Source organism: Geotrypetes seraphini, chromosome 5, assembly GCF_902459505.1.
Source record: "Geotrypetes seraphini chromosome 5, aGeoSer1.1, whole genome shotgun sequence".
Classification (NCBI taxonomy): Eukaryota; Metazoa; Chordata; class Amphibia; order Gymnophiona; family Dermophiidae; genus Geotrypetes; species Geotrypetes seraphini.
This window is the reverse complement of record NC_047088.1, coordinates 243846121-243864757: the sequence shown is the minus strand read 5'-3', so window position 1 is coordinate 243864757 and position 18637 is coordinate 243846121. Positions and strand designations below refer to the sequence as shown.

Genomic DNA, 18637 nt, shown 5'->3' with positions numbered 1-18637 from the left:
GTGGCCACCGCAAGAGAGGCCTGAAGAAGCGCAGAACTCACGCAAGTAAAAGCGGCGAGACGACCCTGAAGGTTCGGATCCTCAGCCACACTCTGCGCCAAGCGAGATGACGCATGGCGGGAGCAATAGAGCCGGAGCAGGGAGAGAGTCTCCTCCAGGAAACCAAACTCCGCACTACAAGATTCCGTCACGGCTGCCCGGAATGAACCGAAGAGAAAGCGGGGAAGCCTCTCAAACCGGAGCTGGAGACGCCGAGGCGCAAACCCGCAGTCGACGCCGAGGCCCAATACCTCAGCCGCTGCCGAGGTAAAACGGCCCAAGTGACGTCAAGGCACAAAGCTTCCGTCGACGGCACGAAGCCTCGGCAACGACGAGGCACCGAGCTCCAGCCGACGATGAGGCCCTCAGCCTCAGTCGACGTCGAGGCACAAGCCTCAGGCGACGTCAAAGCACCAGCGTCAAATGACGCGGAGCACACGGCCGCAGCCGACGTTGAAGGTACAAAGACACACAGCCTCAGTCGACATCGAGACCCCAAGCCCCAGTCGACATTGAGTCAGAAAATCAAAGCACAAAGCCTTAGACGACGTCGAGGCACCCAGCCGCATACTACGTCGAGGCACAAGGCCTCAGGCGGTGGTGAGGCACCAAGCCGCAGTCGACGTCGAGGCACAAAGCCTCAGTCGAGGCACCAGGCCCCAGTCGACGTCGAGGCACCAAGCCCCCAGTCGACGTCGAGGCACGAAACCTTCGTCGACGTACGAAGCCTCCGTTGAGGCACGAAGCCTCCGTCGACGTCGAGGCACGAAACCGCAGTCGACGTACGAAGCCTCCGTCGAGGTACGAAGCCTCCGTCGAGGCACGAAGCCTCCGTCGAGGCACGAAGCCTCCGTCGAGGCACGAAGCCTCCGTCGACGTCGAGGTACGAAGCCTCCGTTGAGGCACGAAGCCTCCGTCGACGTCGAGGCACGAAGCCTCCGTCGACATCGAGGCACGAAGCCTCCGTCGGGGCACCAAGCCTCCGTCGGGGCACGCAGCCTCCGTCGGGGCACGCAGCCTCCGTCGGGGCACGCAGCCTCCGTCGGGGCACCAAGCCTCAGTCGATGCCGAGGCACGCAGCCTCAGTCGACGTCGAGGCACGAAACCCCCGTCGACGTCGAGGCACACAGCCTCCGTCGAGGCACCAAACCTCCGTCGAGGCACCAAGCCTCCATCGAGGCACCAAGCCTCAGTCGACGTCGAGGCACACAGCCTCCGTCGAGGCACGAAGCCTCCGTCGAGGCACCAAGCCTCCGTCGAGGCACCAAGCCTCCGTCGAGGCACCAAGCCTCCGTCGAGGCACCAAGCCTCCGTCGAGGCACCAAGCCTCAGTCGACGGCGAGGCACGAAGCCTCCGTCGAGGCACGAAACCCCCGTCGTCGAGGCACGAAGCCTCCGTCGAGGCACCAAACCTCCGTCGAGGCACCAAGCCTCAGTCGACGTCGAGGCACGAAGCCTCCGTCGAGGCACGAAGCCTCAGTCGACGTCGAGGCACGAAGCTCCAGTCGACGTCGAGGCACATCGAGTTTCAGAAGTCGGCACCGTACCAATGAAACTGGTAATAAAGGTGCAGCAGTGCACTCCATAAGGGCAACCTCGATATGAGTATTCCCATGAAAGGAGGCACGCTTTGAAGGTCTCGTAGAGGCGGGCACGATCGCACTCGATGCCTGGAATGCCTGAGACTCAGCCGGTGGCGTTACCGAGGTAACGCACCTAGAAGAAAGAAAGAAAGAAAAACTTACCGGGGATCGAAGCTGCACAGTCCGATTCCAACGAAGGAAAGAGGGTCCCGGCCATTCTACTCACACGAGGTGAGCCCAGAGAGAGGCCAGGGAAGAAGAAAATACAGCTGCAGGCAAATGAGGCCTAGCCGCATGGCAGAGGCCCAAGAAGGGCCTGCCGGAGGAAAAACACAATAAAAAGTCCTCTTTTTTTTTTTTTTTGAAACAAAGAAATACACGATCAATTAACAAACGCACAGCGACTCCCTAACAAAATAAAGAAGCCGCGGTGCCAGAAAGGCACTTAGAAGAACGCAGAGAAGAGAGACAAGGTCTTTCTGGCTCAGCGGAAAACTAAGAACTGAGGACCATGAGGAGGGTATGCGCCCTCTAGTGGATCAGGAAGGCACACACATGCGTGGTGCAGTGTGCAAACTTGAAACTTCAATCAAGTTTGCTTGAAAAGCTGTCCGCGCTGGGGCTCCGTGGATGACGTCACCCACATGTGAGAATATGCTGCCTGCTTGTCCTGGGATAATCTTCTTTCCAGCAGAAAAGTACCTTTTCACCCGTGATGAAAGCAGAAGGCATCATCTACTTTTTCAACTCCGCCTCCCTGCCCTCTCTCCTCAGCGGCCGGAGTTGTACCTGCTACTCTGTGCAGGTTGCACCCTGCCATGCCCTGTTTAAAGGTTTTTTGTTTTGATTTCCTGTACTATAGGGATCCTCTGTGTTTATCCCATGCATTTTTTTATTTTGTCACCATCTTTGTCCCCCACCACCTCCTCCAGACAAATATTCCAAGCATCCACCACCCTCTCTGTGAAAACACACTTCCTAGTCAACCTCTCTGCAAACTTAATTCATGTCCTCTAATTCTACCGCTTCCTCATATCTAAAAAAAAAGTTTGCATATTGATAAAAGATATTTAAATAATAATAATTTTTTTTTTAGGCATTGTATTTCCCCTGTTTCTCCTCTAGGGCAGGCTTGTCCAAGTTTAGTTTGAGGGCTACAAACGGAACAGATTTGAATGAATAAATATTCATAAGTGTAATTTGCTTACAATGCAGCTAGTGGACTTGCACGTTTCTCTAATGTACAGTATATTCATGAAGTGAATATAGACAAGGCTGCTCTAGGGCCTTTTAGCACAAACCCCATACTATTTTTGTTGTCTTCCCCCGAGCTGCTGCAAGTTTTTTTTTATTTTAAAAGAGGTTCTTTGTGATACAGCCTCCAAAACTGAACTCTGTCCTTCAAGAGGGGCTTCAATGACCTGTGCTATTTCATTAAACTTATGCTGCATGACTATCATGACTTAAAACAAGCATGACATATTGTGGGAGGCTGGTACTATGCAACTCAAACTTGAGAACTGCATTGAGTAGGCCAGAAAAACAAAGGAAAGGAAAAGCTGGCTCAAACCAACGACCAAAATGGTATGACGCAGGATCTGATCAAGTTGGAAAAATGGTCCACGACATGGCAGCTGGGCTTCAACGCTAAGAAGTATAAGGTCATGCATCTCGGCAGCAGAAATCCATGCAGAACATACACCTTGAATGGAGAAACACTAGCTAGGACTTCAGAGGAACGGGACTTGGGAGTGATCATCAGTGCAGACATGAAGGCTGCCAAACAAGTGGAGAAGGCCTCATCCAAGGCGAGGCAAATGATGGGATGTATCAATAGAAGCTTCGTCAGCCGCAAACCTGAAGTCATAATGCCACTGTATAGAACCATGGTGAGACCTCATCTAGAGTACTGTGTGCAATTCTGGAGGCCACATTACCGTAAAGATGTGCTTCGAGCTGAGTCGGTCCAGCGAATGGCCACTAGGAAGGTCTCTGGACTCAAGGGTCTCTCATACGAGGAAAGACTGGGCAAATTGCAGCTGTACTCTCTAGAGGAGCGCAGGGAAAGGGGTGACATGATTGAGACTTAAGTACGTCACAGGTCGTGTCGAGGTAGAAAACGATATATTTCTTCCCAAGGGACCCTCAGTCACAAGGGGGCACCCGCTCAAACTCAGGGGAGGGAAATTTAGTGGTGACATCAGGAAGTATTTCTTCACAGAAAGAGTGGTAGATCACTGGAACAAACTTCCGACGCAGGTAATCAAGGCCACAAGCGTGCTCAACTTTAAGAATAAATGGGACATCCACGTGGGATCCCTACGTGGGTCGAGCAGCACTCAGACTTAATGGGGTGGGTCAGTAGAGTGAGCAGACTTGATGGGTTGTAGCCCTTTTCTGCCGTCACCTTTCTATGTTTCTAAAGCTAGCTAGTACAGTAAAACCTTGGTTTGCAAGCATAATTTGTTCCAAAAGCATGCGTGTAATCCAAAGCACTTGTATATCAAAGCAAAATTTCCCCATAGTAAATAATGAAAACTCAGACGATTTGTTCCACAATCCAAAAGCTTTAATACAAAATACTATACGTACTTGTATTGCAAGACTTTGCTCGTTTAGAACAGTCACTACACTCTGATTAATAAGTATTATTTCTTCTGGGTCATTAAGGTTAATTGGGTGAATCAATTGTACATCATCCGCGTATGTCAATATTGTAAAGCTGATGAACTGGCCAAGAGTTAAGAGTGGTGCCATAAAGATTATTAAAAGAGCAGAAGGTTTAAGATGGAGCCTTGTCGGATACCATGTTTGTTTATGAAAGTTTCTGATGAGATGTTGAAAACTACTTTGGATGATCTTTTGGGGGGAAAAAAAAGGAAAACCAGTCCATGACTTGGTCTGAGATACCAATTTCTTGGAGACGTGACAGACGTTTGTGATCAATTGTGTCAAATGCAGAGGAGAAATCCAGCGAGATGAGCAGGATTGATTGATGGTGGTCGAGATGATAAAATATTTTAGTGGTCAGACCCATAAGTGAAAGTTCGGTTGAATGATGCTGGTGAAATCCAGTTTGATTAAGGGGGGGAAGATCTTTGTCTGTTCAATCAAGTCGGTGATTTGTGAGAAGACATTTTTTTCAGTAAGCTTAGCTAAAAAGACTGCATCAGGAACATCTTTTCCACAAGGCTGCTCTAGGAACCCTTGGGTTTTTCTTTATTTGCTCTTCCATGCTCAAACTCACAATGCTTTTTAATGATTGATGCTAAACCAGTTTTAACCTGTTTATAGTGTTGAAGTAGTTCAGCTATCAATGCCCAAATGGTTACAATGAGCTCATCAAAATTAAAATTAGCACTCCCATCAATAACCAGATGATGCACAAAATGAAGTCACAAAAAACGTAAAGGGAACAATACAAAGAAATTTTCAACACCTTTTTAAACCCGAATGGTGCTCAGAATCCACAAGTGGATAGGAAAAAGCTTTAACATGGGGAATAAACCCCTAAGGCATTTTCACGGAATCTATCATTGCACCACCGATTTTGGTAGAAAGGTGAATAAAATATCTCTAAAAAACCGGTGTAGTAATTGTTATATATCCATAAAGTGAAAAGATGTCCAATATGTAAAAACTTCAAAACTGGTGAACTTAATTAAACTTATCTTAAATGTCCATGCAGCGATGATCTTAACAGGTTCTGACGCGTTTCGCCGAAATAGGCTTAGAAGGCTTCTTCAGAGAACCTGTAACGCTGAGTGAAAGATTCAGTTTGTAAATCCTTCCTGGTACAGAGGAAAAATGAAAGTTTTTTCCTCTGTACCAGGAAGGATTTACAAACTGAATCTTTCACTCAGCGTTACAGGTTCTCTGAAGAAGCCTTCTAAGCCTATTTCGGCGAAACGCGTCAGAACCTGTTAAGATCATCGCTGCATGGACATTTAAGATAAGTTTAATTAAGTTCACCAGTTTTGAAGTTTTTACATATTGGACATCTTTTCACTTTATGGATATATAACAATTACTACACCGGTTTTTTAGAGATATTTTATTCACCTTTCTACCAAAATCGGTGGTGCAATGATAGATTCCGTGAAAATGCCTTAGGGGTTTATTCCCCATGTTAAAGCTTTTTCCTATCCACTTGTGGATTCTGAGCACCATTCGGGTTTAAAAAGGTGTTGAAAATTTCTTTGTATTGTTCCCTTTACGTTTTTTGTGATTATTACCTTTTGGAACAATAATTTGTTTACTCTATACCCAGTTGTTGTGTTTTGGGCACAAAATGAAGTGCCAGATTATAACACTATGAATTCTGACAGGTCTGGAGGTGTCAGTACTGTTAAAAAGCCAGCTTTTTCTTTATGGGAACAGATATGTGTGTCATGCATGCAATATCTGCCCCGTGTGTTTAAAAAAAAAAAAATTTAAAAGGAAGAATAGTTGTGCAGGACCCCCTGACACCCCCCCCCAGAACAGCCCTCATCCTGAAAACTTAACCCCCTCCCCCCCCAAAAAAGACTGGCAGGCAGATTATAAATAATTTTAAATAAATAAAGCCCACCCTCTCCTGCCTCAACCACCCTGAACCCCCTACCACCTTTAAACTACAGATCAGCATGAAGGATACCCACTCCCTCCTGCCACCGGTGTCCCCCCCACACCTTTAAATTAACTATTGGCAAGAATCACTGATAGGAAACAATCCCAGGTGATTCTTTAGTGTCTATCCCAACCTTAGTTCTTCTACACTAGCATTCTTCAATGCAAAGCTTGAGGGTTAGTGGTTGTGCCCATTCATAAGCCGATTCTTCCCTCTCTCCTTAAAGAATGACAAGAGATGGTTTTCTGCGGTTATTCGTGGGAACGGTGATGAATTTTGTCACCCTGTCATTCTCTATCGCACTCCCTCAATAGAGTTTATAATCTCTACAAGACAAAAGAGAGAGATTAGGGAGTGTGGTTTATTATGAGAAAGATTAAAGCAACATGGAGTATGGAAACGAACAGGCGAGTAAGGGGTTAATAATTAACAGCAGCCTTAAAAAAAAATAAAAAATAAAAAAAGAGAGTGGACTTTTAGCCTGGGATTTGAATAGGACCACAAGAGGGAGCATGATGTAACCACTCAGGGAAGTCTAAGCTTTTGTCTTCCCCCTACAGCCACAGGCTATTCTAGGTTAAAGGTGACAGATGAGCCCAGGAAGTTTGGAAACAAAATGGCCCCTTGCAGCATCCCCCAGCGTGTGAGATGAAGAAACTAAACCGGCCTGAGATTACTGCACTACATCTCTCCCCTACCCAAAATAAATAAGTGTTAAAATGGCAGGGCAAAAGCAGAAGAGCGTTAGCAGACACAGGGCCCAAGTAGGGAAGGGTGGAGGAGATCCTGAACCAGCCAAGGGGTGGGTAGCAAGCATTGCCGTTAACTTACTGGAGTGCAGGATGGAGAAAATCATACTGACAATACAGGGAGCAGGGCCAATTCAGCATTAGGAGCACGCAACAGGGGGGGGGGGAAGAGATGGCGATCCAGGGATCCGTCCCCTATATCTTACTATTAATCATTTCTATAGCGCTACTACACATACGCAGCGCTATACATCAAAACATAGGACCGTCCCTGCTCTGAAGAGCTTGCAGAAAACAAACGACACTGTCCTCAGGAAGGGGGGTATGTGGGGGGGGGAGGGGATTACAAAGGAAATGATAAGGTGGCAGAGCAACAGCACGAGAGTGCAGCGATTCTATTGGTGCTCAGCACCACGCTATCAGGTCAAGAAAATTATTGAAATCTGGACCTTTAACAGCGTAAGTGGTTGGGTTTTTTTTTTGTTTTGTTTTTTTAGATTACGGGCTATGTTCTACAAACTATCCCAGCTCTCCACATTTCTCTTTCCCCCGCGGTTCCAGCATTGCAGAAACTAAAATCCGATATCCCCACGCATTACCTACTTTGTCCAAATAAGAGCGCAAACGCGCCTTCCAAATCGGATTCCAAGCCCAAGGACGGACGATTACAACAACAAAAATACATTAACACCCCTGATCTCCAGCAATACAAAAGAAGATCGACGGATCCCCCGACACGCAACGAGCTAGATGCACGGGGATCGGATTACCCGAGTAGCGCCAGATACCTGAGACATGGTGGGTGAAAGCAGAGCACACACTCCTTCCGAGCACAGACAGACCACGAACAAAGTGGAGATGTTGCGCTAGTTCCGCCCCCTTTTTGTCTTCTATGCAAAGGACACACCTACTTGCCTGGCGAGCGGCGCGGGGATGGGGTGACAGACATCTGCAGACCGAGGCGTGGCCAACGCTCTTATTGGCGCGGGCGCGGCGCTATTTGGAGACTGCGTTCTGAGGTCATAATGTGGAACGGGTTCAGCAGCAGCTGAAACCTAAAGGGGAATAACTAAGAGGAATCTTGCGAAAGGTTTGCTCATGGGTGCTATGATATATATAACGTGCCTTAACGTTTAGCAAAAGACCCCTACGATATTTACCTCTCTTTAATTACATTGCAATGCTTTGTACCTTTTACTCTGATCAATTTTATTGAAATGTATGTACTGCCTTTTATTGTATTTTATCGCGATTTTTATTGAAAATGTATATATTGTTTTTTTCTCATGCTGTGAGCCACTTAGAACCTCCCCAGGATGGCGGCATATAAATAAATAATTATTATTATTGTAATGCCCAGGCTTTCCGTTTCTTGTTTCCTCTCCGCAGTTCCGGCTCTTCCACTCAACATGTCTTCTGAAGTGGACCTAAGCAAACACTTACTTCGGCTGCTGAGCCTCTGCGCTCTGCAGGAACTTCTCCCCCCCCCCCCCCCCCCCCCCCACTGACAGGTTAGTCTTCTAGTATGAGCTCTGAGGTTGACCCGTAGCGCAATGGAAACAAAGGTGTGCTAGCGTTTTTAGCACGCACTACCTGAAAAACTACCGCTTGCTCAAGAGGAGGTGGTAGTGGCTAGCCTGCACGGCAAGGTCCTAACGCACCTTTGTAAAAGGAGCCCTTAAAGGCCCTACATGAAGGGATATGGGAGCACAGCTGCGGTCTCATTATTAATCGGAACTCAAACAACCAGCAAAAAAAAAAAAATCAAAGAAATACTGTTTTCACACACTATGGGAGATCTATAAACCTAAACGGGCATTGAGGTCAAAGGGAGGTATGAAATTAACAGCAACCAAGGAAATGGGGATGCGTTATGCCACTATGAAACCAAAAATGTTTTTGATTGGTGGTGTGTCCTTGTGGAATAGCCTCCCTAGACACTTAAGACTGAAAGAAGCCAAGAGAGAGATACGTTTGGCGAAAACACAGGCGGAAGAACAAATGGCTAAAAATGTAAAAAAGGGAGACAAAAATTTTTTCAGATATATTAGTGAAAGGAGGAAGATGAAAAATGGAATTGCTAGGTTAAAAGATGCTGGGAACCAATATGTGGAAAGTGATGAGGAGAAAGCGAATGTGCTAAACAAATACTTCTGTTCTGTGTTCACAGAAGAAAATCCTGGAGAAGGACCGAGATTGTCTGGCAAAGTTACACGAGAAAATGGAGTAGATTCTGAGCCGTTCACGGAGGAGGGTGTTTATGAGCAACTTGAAAAACTGAAGGTGGACAAAGCGATGGGACCAGACAGGATCCATCCCAGGATACTAAGGGAGCTCAGAGAGGTTCTGGCGAGTCCTATTAAAGACTTGTTCAACAAATCTCTGGAGACGGGAGTGATTCCTGGGGATTGGAGGAGAGCGGATGTGGTCCCTATTCATAAAAGTGGTCACAGGGATGAAGCAGGAAACTACAGGCCGGTGAGCCTCACTTCGGTTGTTGGAAAAATAATGGAAGTGTTGCTGAAAGAAAGGATAGTGTACTTCCTTGAATCTAATGGGTTACAGGATCCGAGGCAACATGGCTTTACAAAAGGTAAATCGTACCAAATGAACCTGATTGAATTTTTTGATTGGGTGACCAGAGAGCTGGATTGAGGACATATGCTAGATGTAATTTACTTGGATTTCAGCAAAGCCTTTGATACAGTTCCTCATAGGAGGCTGTTGAACAAACTTGAAGGGCTGAAGTTAGGACCCAAAATGGTGAACTGGGTCAGAAACTGGCTGCCAGAGGGTGGTGGTTAATGGAAGTCGCTCGAAGGAAGGAAAGGTGAGTAGTGGAGTTCCTCAGGGTTCGGTGCTGGGGCCAATCCTGTTCAATATGTTTGTGAGTGACATTGCTGAAGGGTTAGAAGGAAAAGTTTGCCTTTTTGCAGATGATACCAAGATTTGTAACAGAGTAGACACCGAAGAGGGAGTGGAAAATATGAAAAAGGGTCTGCAAAAGTTAAAGGAATGGTCTAATGCCTGGCAACTAAAATTCAATGCAAAGAAATGCAGAGTAATGCATTTGGGGATTAATAATAGGAAAGAACCGTATATGCTGGGAGGAGAGAAGCTGATATGCACGGACGGGGAGAGGGACCTTGGGATGATAGTGTCCGAAGATCTAAAGGCAAAAAAACTGTGTGACAAGGCAGTGGCTGCTGCCAGAAGGACGCTGGGCTGTATAAAGAGAGGCGTAGTCAGTAGAAGGAAGAAGGTGTTGATGCCCCTGTACAGGTCATTGGTAAGGCCCCACTTGGAGTATTGTGTTCAGTTTTGGAGACCGTGTCTGGCGAAGGACATAAGAAGACTTGAGGCTGTCCAGAGGAGGGCAACGAAAATGATAGGAGGCTTGCGCCAGAAGATGTATTAGGAGAGACTGGAAGCCCTGAATATGTATACCCTAGAGGAAAGGAGAGACAGGGGAGATATGATTCAGACGTTCAAATACTTGAAGGGTATTAACGTAGAACAAAATCTTTTCCAGAGAAAGGAAAATGGTAAAACCAGAGGACATAATTTGAGGTTGAGGGGTGGTAGATTCAGGGGCAATGTTAGGGTAGTGGATGCCTGGAATGCGCTCCCGAGAGAGGTGGTGGAGAGTAAAACTGTGACTGAGTTCAAAGAAGCGTGGGATGAACACAGAGGATTTAGAATCGGAAAATAATATTAAATATTGAACTAAGGCCAGTACTGGGCAGACTTGCACAGTCTGTGTCTGTATATGGCCGCTTGGTGGAGGATGAGCCGGGGAGGGCTTCAATGGCTGGGAGGGTATATATGGGCTGGAGTAAGTCTTAACAGAGATTTCGGCAGTTGGAACCCAAGCACAGTACAGGGTAAAGCTTTGGATTCTTGCCCAGAAATAGCTAAGAAGAAAAAATTAAAAAATTTAAATTGAATCAAGTTGGGCAGACTGGATGGACCATTCGGGTCTTTATCTGCCGTCATCTACTATGTTACTATGTATGTTTCTATGTATTGACTATGTCACCTTCAAGAAATTATTAAAGACACAACTTTTTGTTGATGCCTATATGTACTATGTGACAGGGGATAACTTCTATGCTGTATTGGGAATTCAGATAGTATGTTATGAATGATAAGGTGAAGAATGATTATGTAATGTTTATGTGCTGTCATGGTTTTATTTTATGAATGTTTGCTATTGGAAATTGCTTAGATTCTAGGCGGTATGTAAATTTTTAAAATAAATAAATATTTTCAGCTCTTCAGTGGCGTACCTAGCATATGTGACACCCGGGGCCCATCATTTTTTGGCACCCCTCCCATCTGTACGAAAAACATGATTTTTAGTAACAAGCCACATGTCACACATGAGTACCTAGGAAAAGGCAGCATCTTACATATGCAGTGAGCAGTACAACATCAATATACCCATTGTAAAACTAAACAAGCCAGACTAGTACAGATCAATCCTACACCGTCAATCCTAACAGAAAACCATGTCTTTCGAATACACAGAACACAGAAAATACCTTCGCCTAGTATGGAATATGTCATCACAAACTAACCCCTCCCTCTTTTACAAAACTGTAGTGTGGATTTTAGCCACGGTGGTAACATCTCTGACGCTCATAGAATTCTGAGCATCAGAGCTGCTACCACCACGGCTGGTGCTAAAAAACGCTCCACAGTTTTGTAAAAGGGGGGATAAAATAGAAATACAAAAGTTAAATTGAACCAGTAATAAGCTGGATTCTGCATACAATGCAACACCACAGAAACAGTGACACATGTCTCCTAAAGCAACAAATAAATCAAAAATTTTTGTTCTACCTTTGTCTTCTCTGGTTTCTGCTTTCCTCATCTTCTTGTTACTCTCTTCCTTCCATCCACTGTCTGCCTTCTCTCTGCCCCTATATGGCATCTTCTCTCCTTCTATGTCCCTTCCAGAAACTGTATGCCTTCCCCTTCCATTTCTCCTTTCACCCCATTGGTCTGGCATCTCTCTCCTCTCCTTCCCTCTCCCACACCTCTCTTCTGCAATCCCTTTCTTCCCTCATTTTCCTTTTCAATTTATTTTCTGCATCCATCTAGATTACATTCTTACTACCCTCTCATCAATTTCCTTTTTTACTGTCTAACTACAGCTCGCCATCTCTTTCCCTCACCCCCTCCAGTATTTCCCTAACTCAATCCTTTTCCCTCATCATGTGCCCTCCTTTTATTTATCCCCTCCTTCCATCCTCTGCCCTCTTCTCTCTCTCCCTTCTCTCCACTTCCATCATCTGCCCTCTTCTCTCTCCCCCATCTCTCCACTTCCATCATCTGCCCCTTCTCCCCACTTCCATCATCTGTCACCTTCTCTCAATCTCTCCATCCACCACAGGCCCATCTTTCTCCCTCACCTTTCCGATTTTGGCAACAAGATCGGCAAGGCCCCCCCTCGTGACGGCACTGAGCGGCATCGGCGCCCCCCCCTCCGCGATGGCACTCAGCGGCATTTTCGCCCCCCCCTGCCCCGCGACAGCACTCAAGTTTGGCCTCCTTCTCCTGGCATCAGCAGAACTTTAGATCGGCAACAGGTACTCAGTCAAAAGCTTCCCCTGACTGAACTGCCTGGGCAGAAACAGGAAGCTGAGTCAGGGGAAGCTTTTGACTGAGCACCTGTTGCCGATCTGAAGTTCTGCTGATGCCGGGAGAAGGAGGCCGAGCTTGAGTGCTGTCACGGGGCAGGGGGGGCGCTGATGCCGCTGAATGCCGTCGCAGAGGTGGGGGGCGCCGATGCCGCTGAGTGCCGTCGCAGCCCAGGAATTTTCTGGACCTGTCCGGCTGCGCACCCCCCCTAAGGCTGCACCTGGGGCGGATTTCCCCCCCCTTTGTACGCCACTGCCGCTCTTGTGCAAAGGGATTACATCCGCTCTTCTTCATTTCTTCGGGACCACACTAGATTCTAAGGAATCATTAAAAATATGAGAAAACGGAGTAGCCAGAACCTCTCTGAGTTCCTTGAGTACCCTCGGATGTATCCCATCAGGCTCCATCGTTTTGTCTACTTTTAATTTAGCTAGTTCCTCAGAAACAGAGTCTTCTGAGAATCTTTCAGGGTCTACTACACATCCATTCCCATATGCGTTTGTTTTTTACGGTCCTACCCCCTTTTATCCGTGAACAAAGAACAGAAATAAATTGTTAATCAGTTCAGCCTTATCTTTATCAGTTTCAGCATATTTGTCCCCCTTACCCTTAATTCTCACTATACCATTTTAACACTTCTTCCTATCGCATATAGCTAAAAAATGTTTTGTCCCCTAATTTCACCTTACCGGCTCTTTTCTTCCATTTGCACCTTTGCTTTTCTGACAGCTTTTCCCACTTGTAGTTTTTCCATATATTTTTATTTGTCTTCCTCTTTCTGCAATGTCTTGTAATTTATGAAGGCTAACCTTTTTTCTCTCACATTTTCAGCTACTGCATTTGAGAACCAAAGCAGCCTTCTTTTCTTTTTCTGTACTTTCCTAACATAAAGATTTGCCGCCTTTGGGATAGCTTCTCTCAGTTTCCCCCACTCCTTTTCTACTTCATTTAGCTGTTCCCATCCAACTAACTCTTCCTTGAGGTATTCCCCCATCTTGACAAAGTTAGCTCTTTTGAAGTCTAGAACATGTAATTTTGTTTTTTATAACAATTTTGCCAAGCACCTATGTTGGGCTCACTGGTCTATAGTTTCCCAGATTACCTCTGGAATCCGAGACTACCCCTACTTTAGGAAGAAGGTGAAAACCTGGTTCTTCTAAGCCTTTAATACATAGGGTGACTGACAATAAACTCATTCTGCACCTGGACTAGCTTTCTATACACACTACTTAGATCAATTATTTATATATAGTTTAATTGTAGAAAAACCTTGCCTCGACTTTGGCCACTGATCTGTTTATCCCAACGGACTCTGTACCACCCATCTTGTTCCCATCTAATATCTGCATTTGGCCCCTCGGCTATATGAAAAGCTGTATTGTAGAAAAGCATTAGCATCAGTTTTTGAATGTTCTAATGTGTGCTTATTAACCCCCTCTTTTACTAAGGTGTGCTAGCTGATTTAGCGTGTGCTAAACGCTAATGTGTCCATTATAGTCTATGGACGCGTTAGCGTTTAGTGCCTGCTAAATCGGCTAGCGCACCTTAGTAAAAGAGGGGGTAAGTGTTTTGTAAATATGCTGACATTGTATTATATCTCTGCTATTTGAATTTCAGTCTTATTAAATAAATATATTTTGCAACTGTTTCATGGTAGTTCCATTATTAAGTTTCAGTTTGCTGATTTTAAGTTTACCTTATTCATTGTATTAATGTTTTTATTTGGTCATTTTACTATTGTTCTGCTGTTAACAAAATTGTAAGTTTTATGTTGAACTGTACTTGCTGTACACTGCTTTGGGTAAATTTCTTCATAAAGGCAGTCAATAAATTTTAATAAATATACCCAAACATTCAATTGCTACCCAAAAAGCTTCTTTTAGTAAACTTTAGGTCCTCAGTCTTTGTGAAAATTTCTTATCCAATGCCCTGTCCTTAAAGATACACAAGGCAACGGTAACCAATTTCTAATCTGTTTGTTTATCCTGGGCATGGCTAAGTTCCTGCTTTACTTGTTATTCAAATAGCTAGCACAGGGACAGAATGGATTTTCTCAAGACCCCTCCCCCTGCTGCTTGTATGGCTGCTTTTGCACTAGCTAATCCTCTGGCTTGCTGATGATATGTGCACACAGATGGCGTGATCATGTCTCTGTGGGCACCACATTGGGCACTACTGGGCTTCTCAGAACAGCTCTTTGTGCACATTTACCAGTTAAAATATTCAAGCCTCATACTTGCAAGTAAAGGAGGTGGCCAAGTGGTTGTAGCTGCTGTCTTGGCACCCTGAGGTAGTGAGTTGGATCCCTGCCTGTGCCTTCGGACTCTGGAAAAGTCACTTAACACTCCTTGCCCCAGGTACCACAGTTAAGATTGTGAGCCTGCAGGAAATAATTAATCTGATTACTATTCAATGAATTGCAAACCGTTTTTGGCAAATCTCTCCATGAAAAGGCAGTTAATAAAAAGAAAGCTTCACACTTTAAATGTTTAGGAAGGCAGCATTTACTTGACCAACTAGACAAAATTTGATTTCTCACATCAGCAAAAAAGCCCAAAGTCAATTACTATAAGATAATCAAAACACATTTCAGATGATACCAAACCCACCCTCTTTCCAATCAATTCAAACAATTATTCCCACTTTAAGAAAGCATTAATTAAAAATCTGATAAAAACTGTTTTCAAGCATTTCTTAAATGTAGAAAAAAAGACTCAACTTTCCTTAATCAAAATGGACAGAATTCCATAAAGTTAGATGTATAACTCCAAAGCTCTAAGATGCCTAATTTGTAATTTCATTTTACATTACATTACATTACATTAGGGATTTCTATTCCGCCATTACCTTGCGGTTCAAGGCGGATTACAAAAGGTTAATTTAAAAAACAGAGTTACAATGATTAGCTAGAGAGGTAAGTTGTAGATCTTATGAACATTTAGCGGGTTGTTGAGGGTGGGGTGGTTTGTAAGAGAGTTAATAGGTGGTCATAGTGGAGATTCTTTTGTTATTATTAGTGCAGTAATGGGTAGATCAAATGTCAGTTTTAGAGTTACTAAGAGGTCGTGGTGTTATTGCTGCTTCAGGAATTTCTTGAAAAGTGTGGTTTTTATTTCTTTTCTGAACGTCCTATAGTCTGGGGTGGTCATCAGAAGGTTGGAGATCTGGTTGTCCAGCCTTGCGGCTTGAGTGGCTAGGAGGCCGTCGTGTAGTTTTGTTCTTTTTACTTCCTTGATTGGGGGGGTATGAATGGGGAGTGCGTTTTTCTGTGTCTGGTAGTGGGTGCTTGGATGAGGCGATTGTTCAGGTATGATGGGCTGTCTCCGTGTAGGGTTTTAAATAATATGCAGTAGAATTTGAATTGGATTCTTTCTTGGATTGGGAGCCAATGTGAGTTGATGAAGGCTTCAGTGATGTGGTCATGTTTTTTCAATGAGTAGATGAGTCTCAAAGCTGTATTTTGGATTGTTTGGAGTTGTCTTATCGTAGTTGCAGGGCAAGGAAGGAAGAGGATGTTACAGTAGTCCAATATACCTAGTATTAGGGATTGTACTATAAGTTGGAATTGTGTTCTTTCAAAGAATTTTCGGACTTGTCTCAGATTTCTCATGACTGCGAATGATTTTTGAATTGTTTTATTTATTTGCGGTTGCATAGTGCAGCATCTGTCTATGGTCATGCCAAGTAGTTTTATGGTGGTTTGGATGGGATATTTGATTGTGTTTATATCTAGGTTGGTTGTGGTTTGGATCTTGTCATTTTCGAGGAGGATGAATTTGGTTTTGTCTTGGTTGAGTTTAAGTTTGTGATTTTTCATCCAGGTTGTGACTGTTTCAAGTGTTTGGTGAAGTTTGTCTGTCATGGTAGGTTTAGAATGATCGTATGGGATGAGGATGGTGATGTCATCCGCATAACTATAGGTGGTTATGCCCAGATTGTCCAGATGCGTTCCTAGAGAGGCAGTGTAGAGATTGAAGAGGGTAGGGGATAGTGGAGATCCTTGTGGTACGCCGCAGGGGTTTGACCAGGATTCTGACTTTTCTTTGTTTGATTTTACACTGTAGGTTCTGAGTTTTAGGAATCCTTCAAACCAAGAGTATACTTTGTCTGAGATGCCTATTGCATCTAAGATCTGTAGAAGGATGTTGTGGTCTACTAAGTCGAATGCCGCCGTTAGGTCCAGTTGTATGAGAAGCATTTTTTTCCCTGTACTAAGTTGTTGTCTGACGGTATCCATAAGGGAGCCTAGTAGTGTCTCTGTACTGAAGTTTGTTCTGAAGCCTGATTGCATGGGGTGGAGTAGGTTGTGGTCATCTATGTAATCGGTGAGGAGTTTGGCTACTAGGCCTTCTATAATTTTGACATATAGCGGAATTGAGGCTATAGGTCTAAAGTTAGATGGGAGGTTTTGTGGTGCTTTTGGGTCTTTTTGGATTGGGGTGATGACGATTTCGCTGAGGTCAGCAGGGAATGTGCCTTCTGTGAGCGTGAATTGAATCCATTGTAGAGTTAAGGTGCGGAATTTTACACTAGAGGTGGTAAGGAGATATGAGGGGCAATGGTTGAGGTCACAGGAAGCATGGCTGTATTTTTTGTAGAATTTGTTGAATTCTGACCATTGTATGTTAGGGAATTGAGTCCAAATTCTGTCTGCTGCGGTTGCCTCTTTTCCTGTAGGGTGGATTGTGATTGGGTTTTGATGGGATGGGTTAAGGATGAGAGTGGCTCTGGTGTTGGTAATTTTGTTCTTGAAGTGTTCTGCTAAGAGGGTGGGTGATGGTGGAGGGGTGTTCGTGGTGGTAGTGTATGGTTTGGTGTCTGTTAATTCTTTCAGGATTTGGAATATTTTTTTGGAATCTTGGGTTTCCGTGCCTATGAGATTAGTATAGTAGCTTTTCCTCTTATCTCTTAGTAGATTTTTGTATTGTTTGTTGATTTTTTTCCAGTCGGTTTTTGTTTGATCTTGGTTCTTTTTTCTCCATTTTCTTTCTAATCTTCTACACTGTCTTTTGAGTTGGAGTAATTCATTATCAAACCATTGGTCTGATTTCCTGCTGGTTCTGGTTTTGGTTTGTAGGGGTGCCAGATCATCAAGGATGTTGGTGGATACATTTTTCCAGTGGGAGATGAAGTTTTTTGGGTCGCAGTCTTGGATAGTTTCGTCTACATTTGACCAGAAAATGGTTGGGTCGATATGTTTGCGTGTGGTATATGTGGTTTTTTTTGATTGAGGTGTGTGTTTGGTCTTGGTCCAATTGATGTTGAAGTTATATGTGTAGTGGTCTGACCATAGGGATGGGGACCATGTTCCGTTAGGAGTTTGGATTGCTGGATTGGATGGTTGGTGAGACATGAATGCAGCAATGTCCAGTTGATGACCTTTTTCATGGGTGGTTTGTGGGTTTAGGATCTGGAAGGATAAGGCATTGAGGAAGGATAGACAGTTATTTGCTGGTGTGGAGGTTGTGTCTTCTAGGTGTAGGTTTAGGTCTCCTAGGATGAGGTTATATTCTGCTGTTAGTGAGTTTTGGTAGATGAAGTTTTCAAATTCAGGTCTCACTGTGGTCCAGTTTCCTGGTGTTATGTAGCAGAGCAAGCAGTTTAGTGAGTTTTTTAGTGTTGGGTTTGTGAGTTGACACGCTAGGAAATCCATTTGCGGAGTGGATGTTTTTTCAAGTATGTTTAGAGTTAGGGAGTTCTTGATTATTATTGCTAGTCCTCCTCCTCTTTTTTTCTCTCTGCAGGTTACTGTTATTTTGTATCCCGGCGGGCATACTTCTTTTATTCTAGGGTCTGTGTCTGAGGTTAACCAGGTTTCAGTGAGGAATAGGCAGTCAAGTTTTTCTGTTTTTATCCAATTTTTTATGTTTTCTGTTTTGGGTCCTAGTGCTCTGATGTTAACATAGGCACATGTAAGGGAGGTCGTGTCGGTCTGGGGAATGTAAGTTGTTTCCGGGTATATGAGTGTTGTGGGAGTTGGATGAGATTTTGTTTTCGGAAGTGTTGATCTT

General features: G+C 44.6%; 2 protein-coding genes across 2 annotated transcripts in view; one reads left to right on the top strand and one right to left on the bottom strand.

Moving 5' to 3' along the window:
• DBI (diazepam binding inhibitor, acyl-CoA binding protein) overlaps window positions 1-7925 on the bottom strand; it is a 37480-nt gene extending 29555 nt beyond the window's left edge. Inside the window, exon 1 of the mRNA XM_033945964.1 lies at window positions 7769-7925. Within this exon, the coding sequence (XP_033801855.1) occupies window positions 7769-7777 (9 nt within the window). The 5' untranslated portion in view covers window positions 7778-7925. The remainder of the gene's footprint in view (window positions 1-7768) is intronic.
• Window positions 7926-7956: 31 nt separating this feature from the next.
• The window catches only part of C5H2orf76 (chromosome 5 C2orf76 homolog), a 78902-nt gene continuing 68221 nt past the window's right edge, over window positions 7957-18637 (top strand). Inside the window, exon 1 of the mRNA XM_033945961.1 lies at window positions 7957-8070. The gene's annotated coding sequence lies outside the window, so the exon portion shown is untranslated. The remainder of the gene's footprint in view (window positions 8071-18637) is intronic.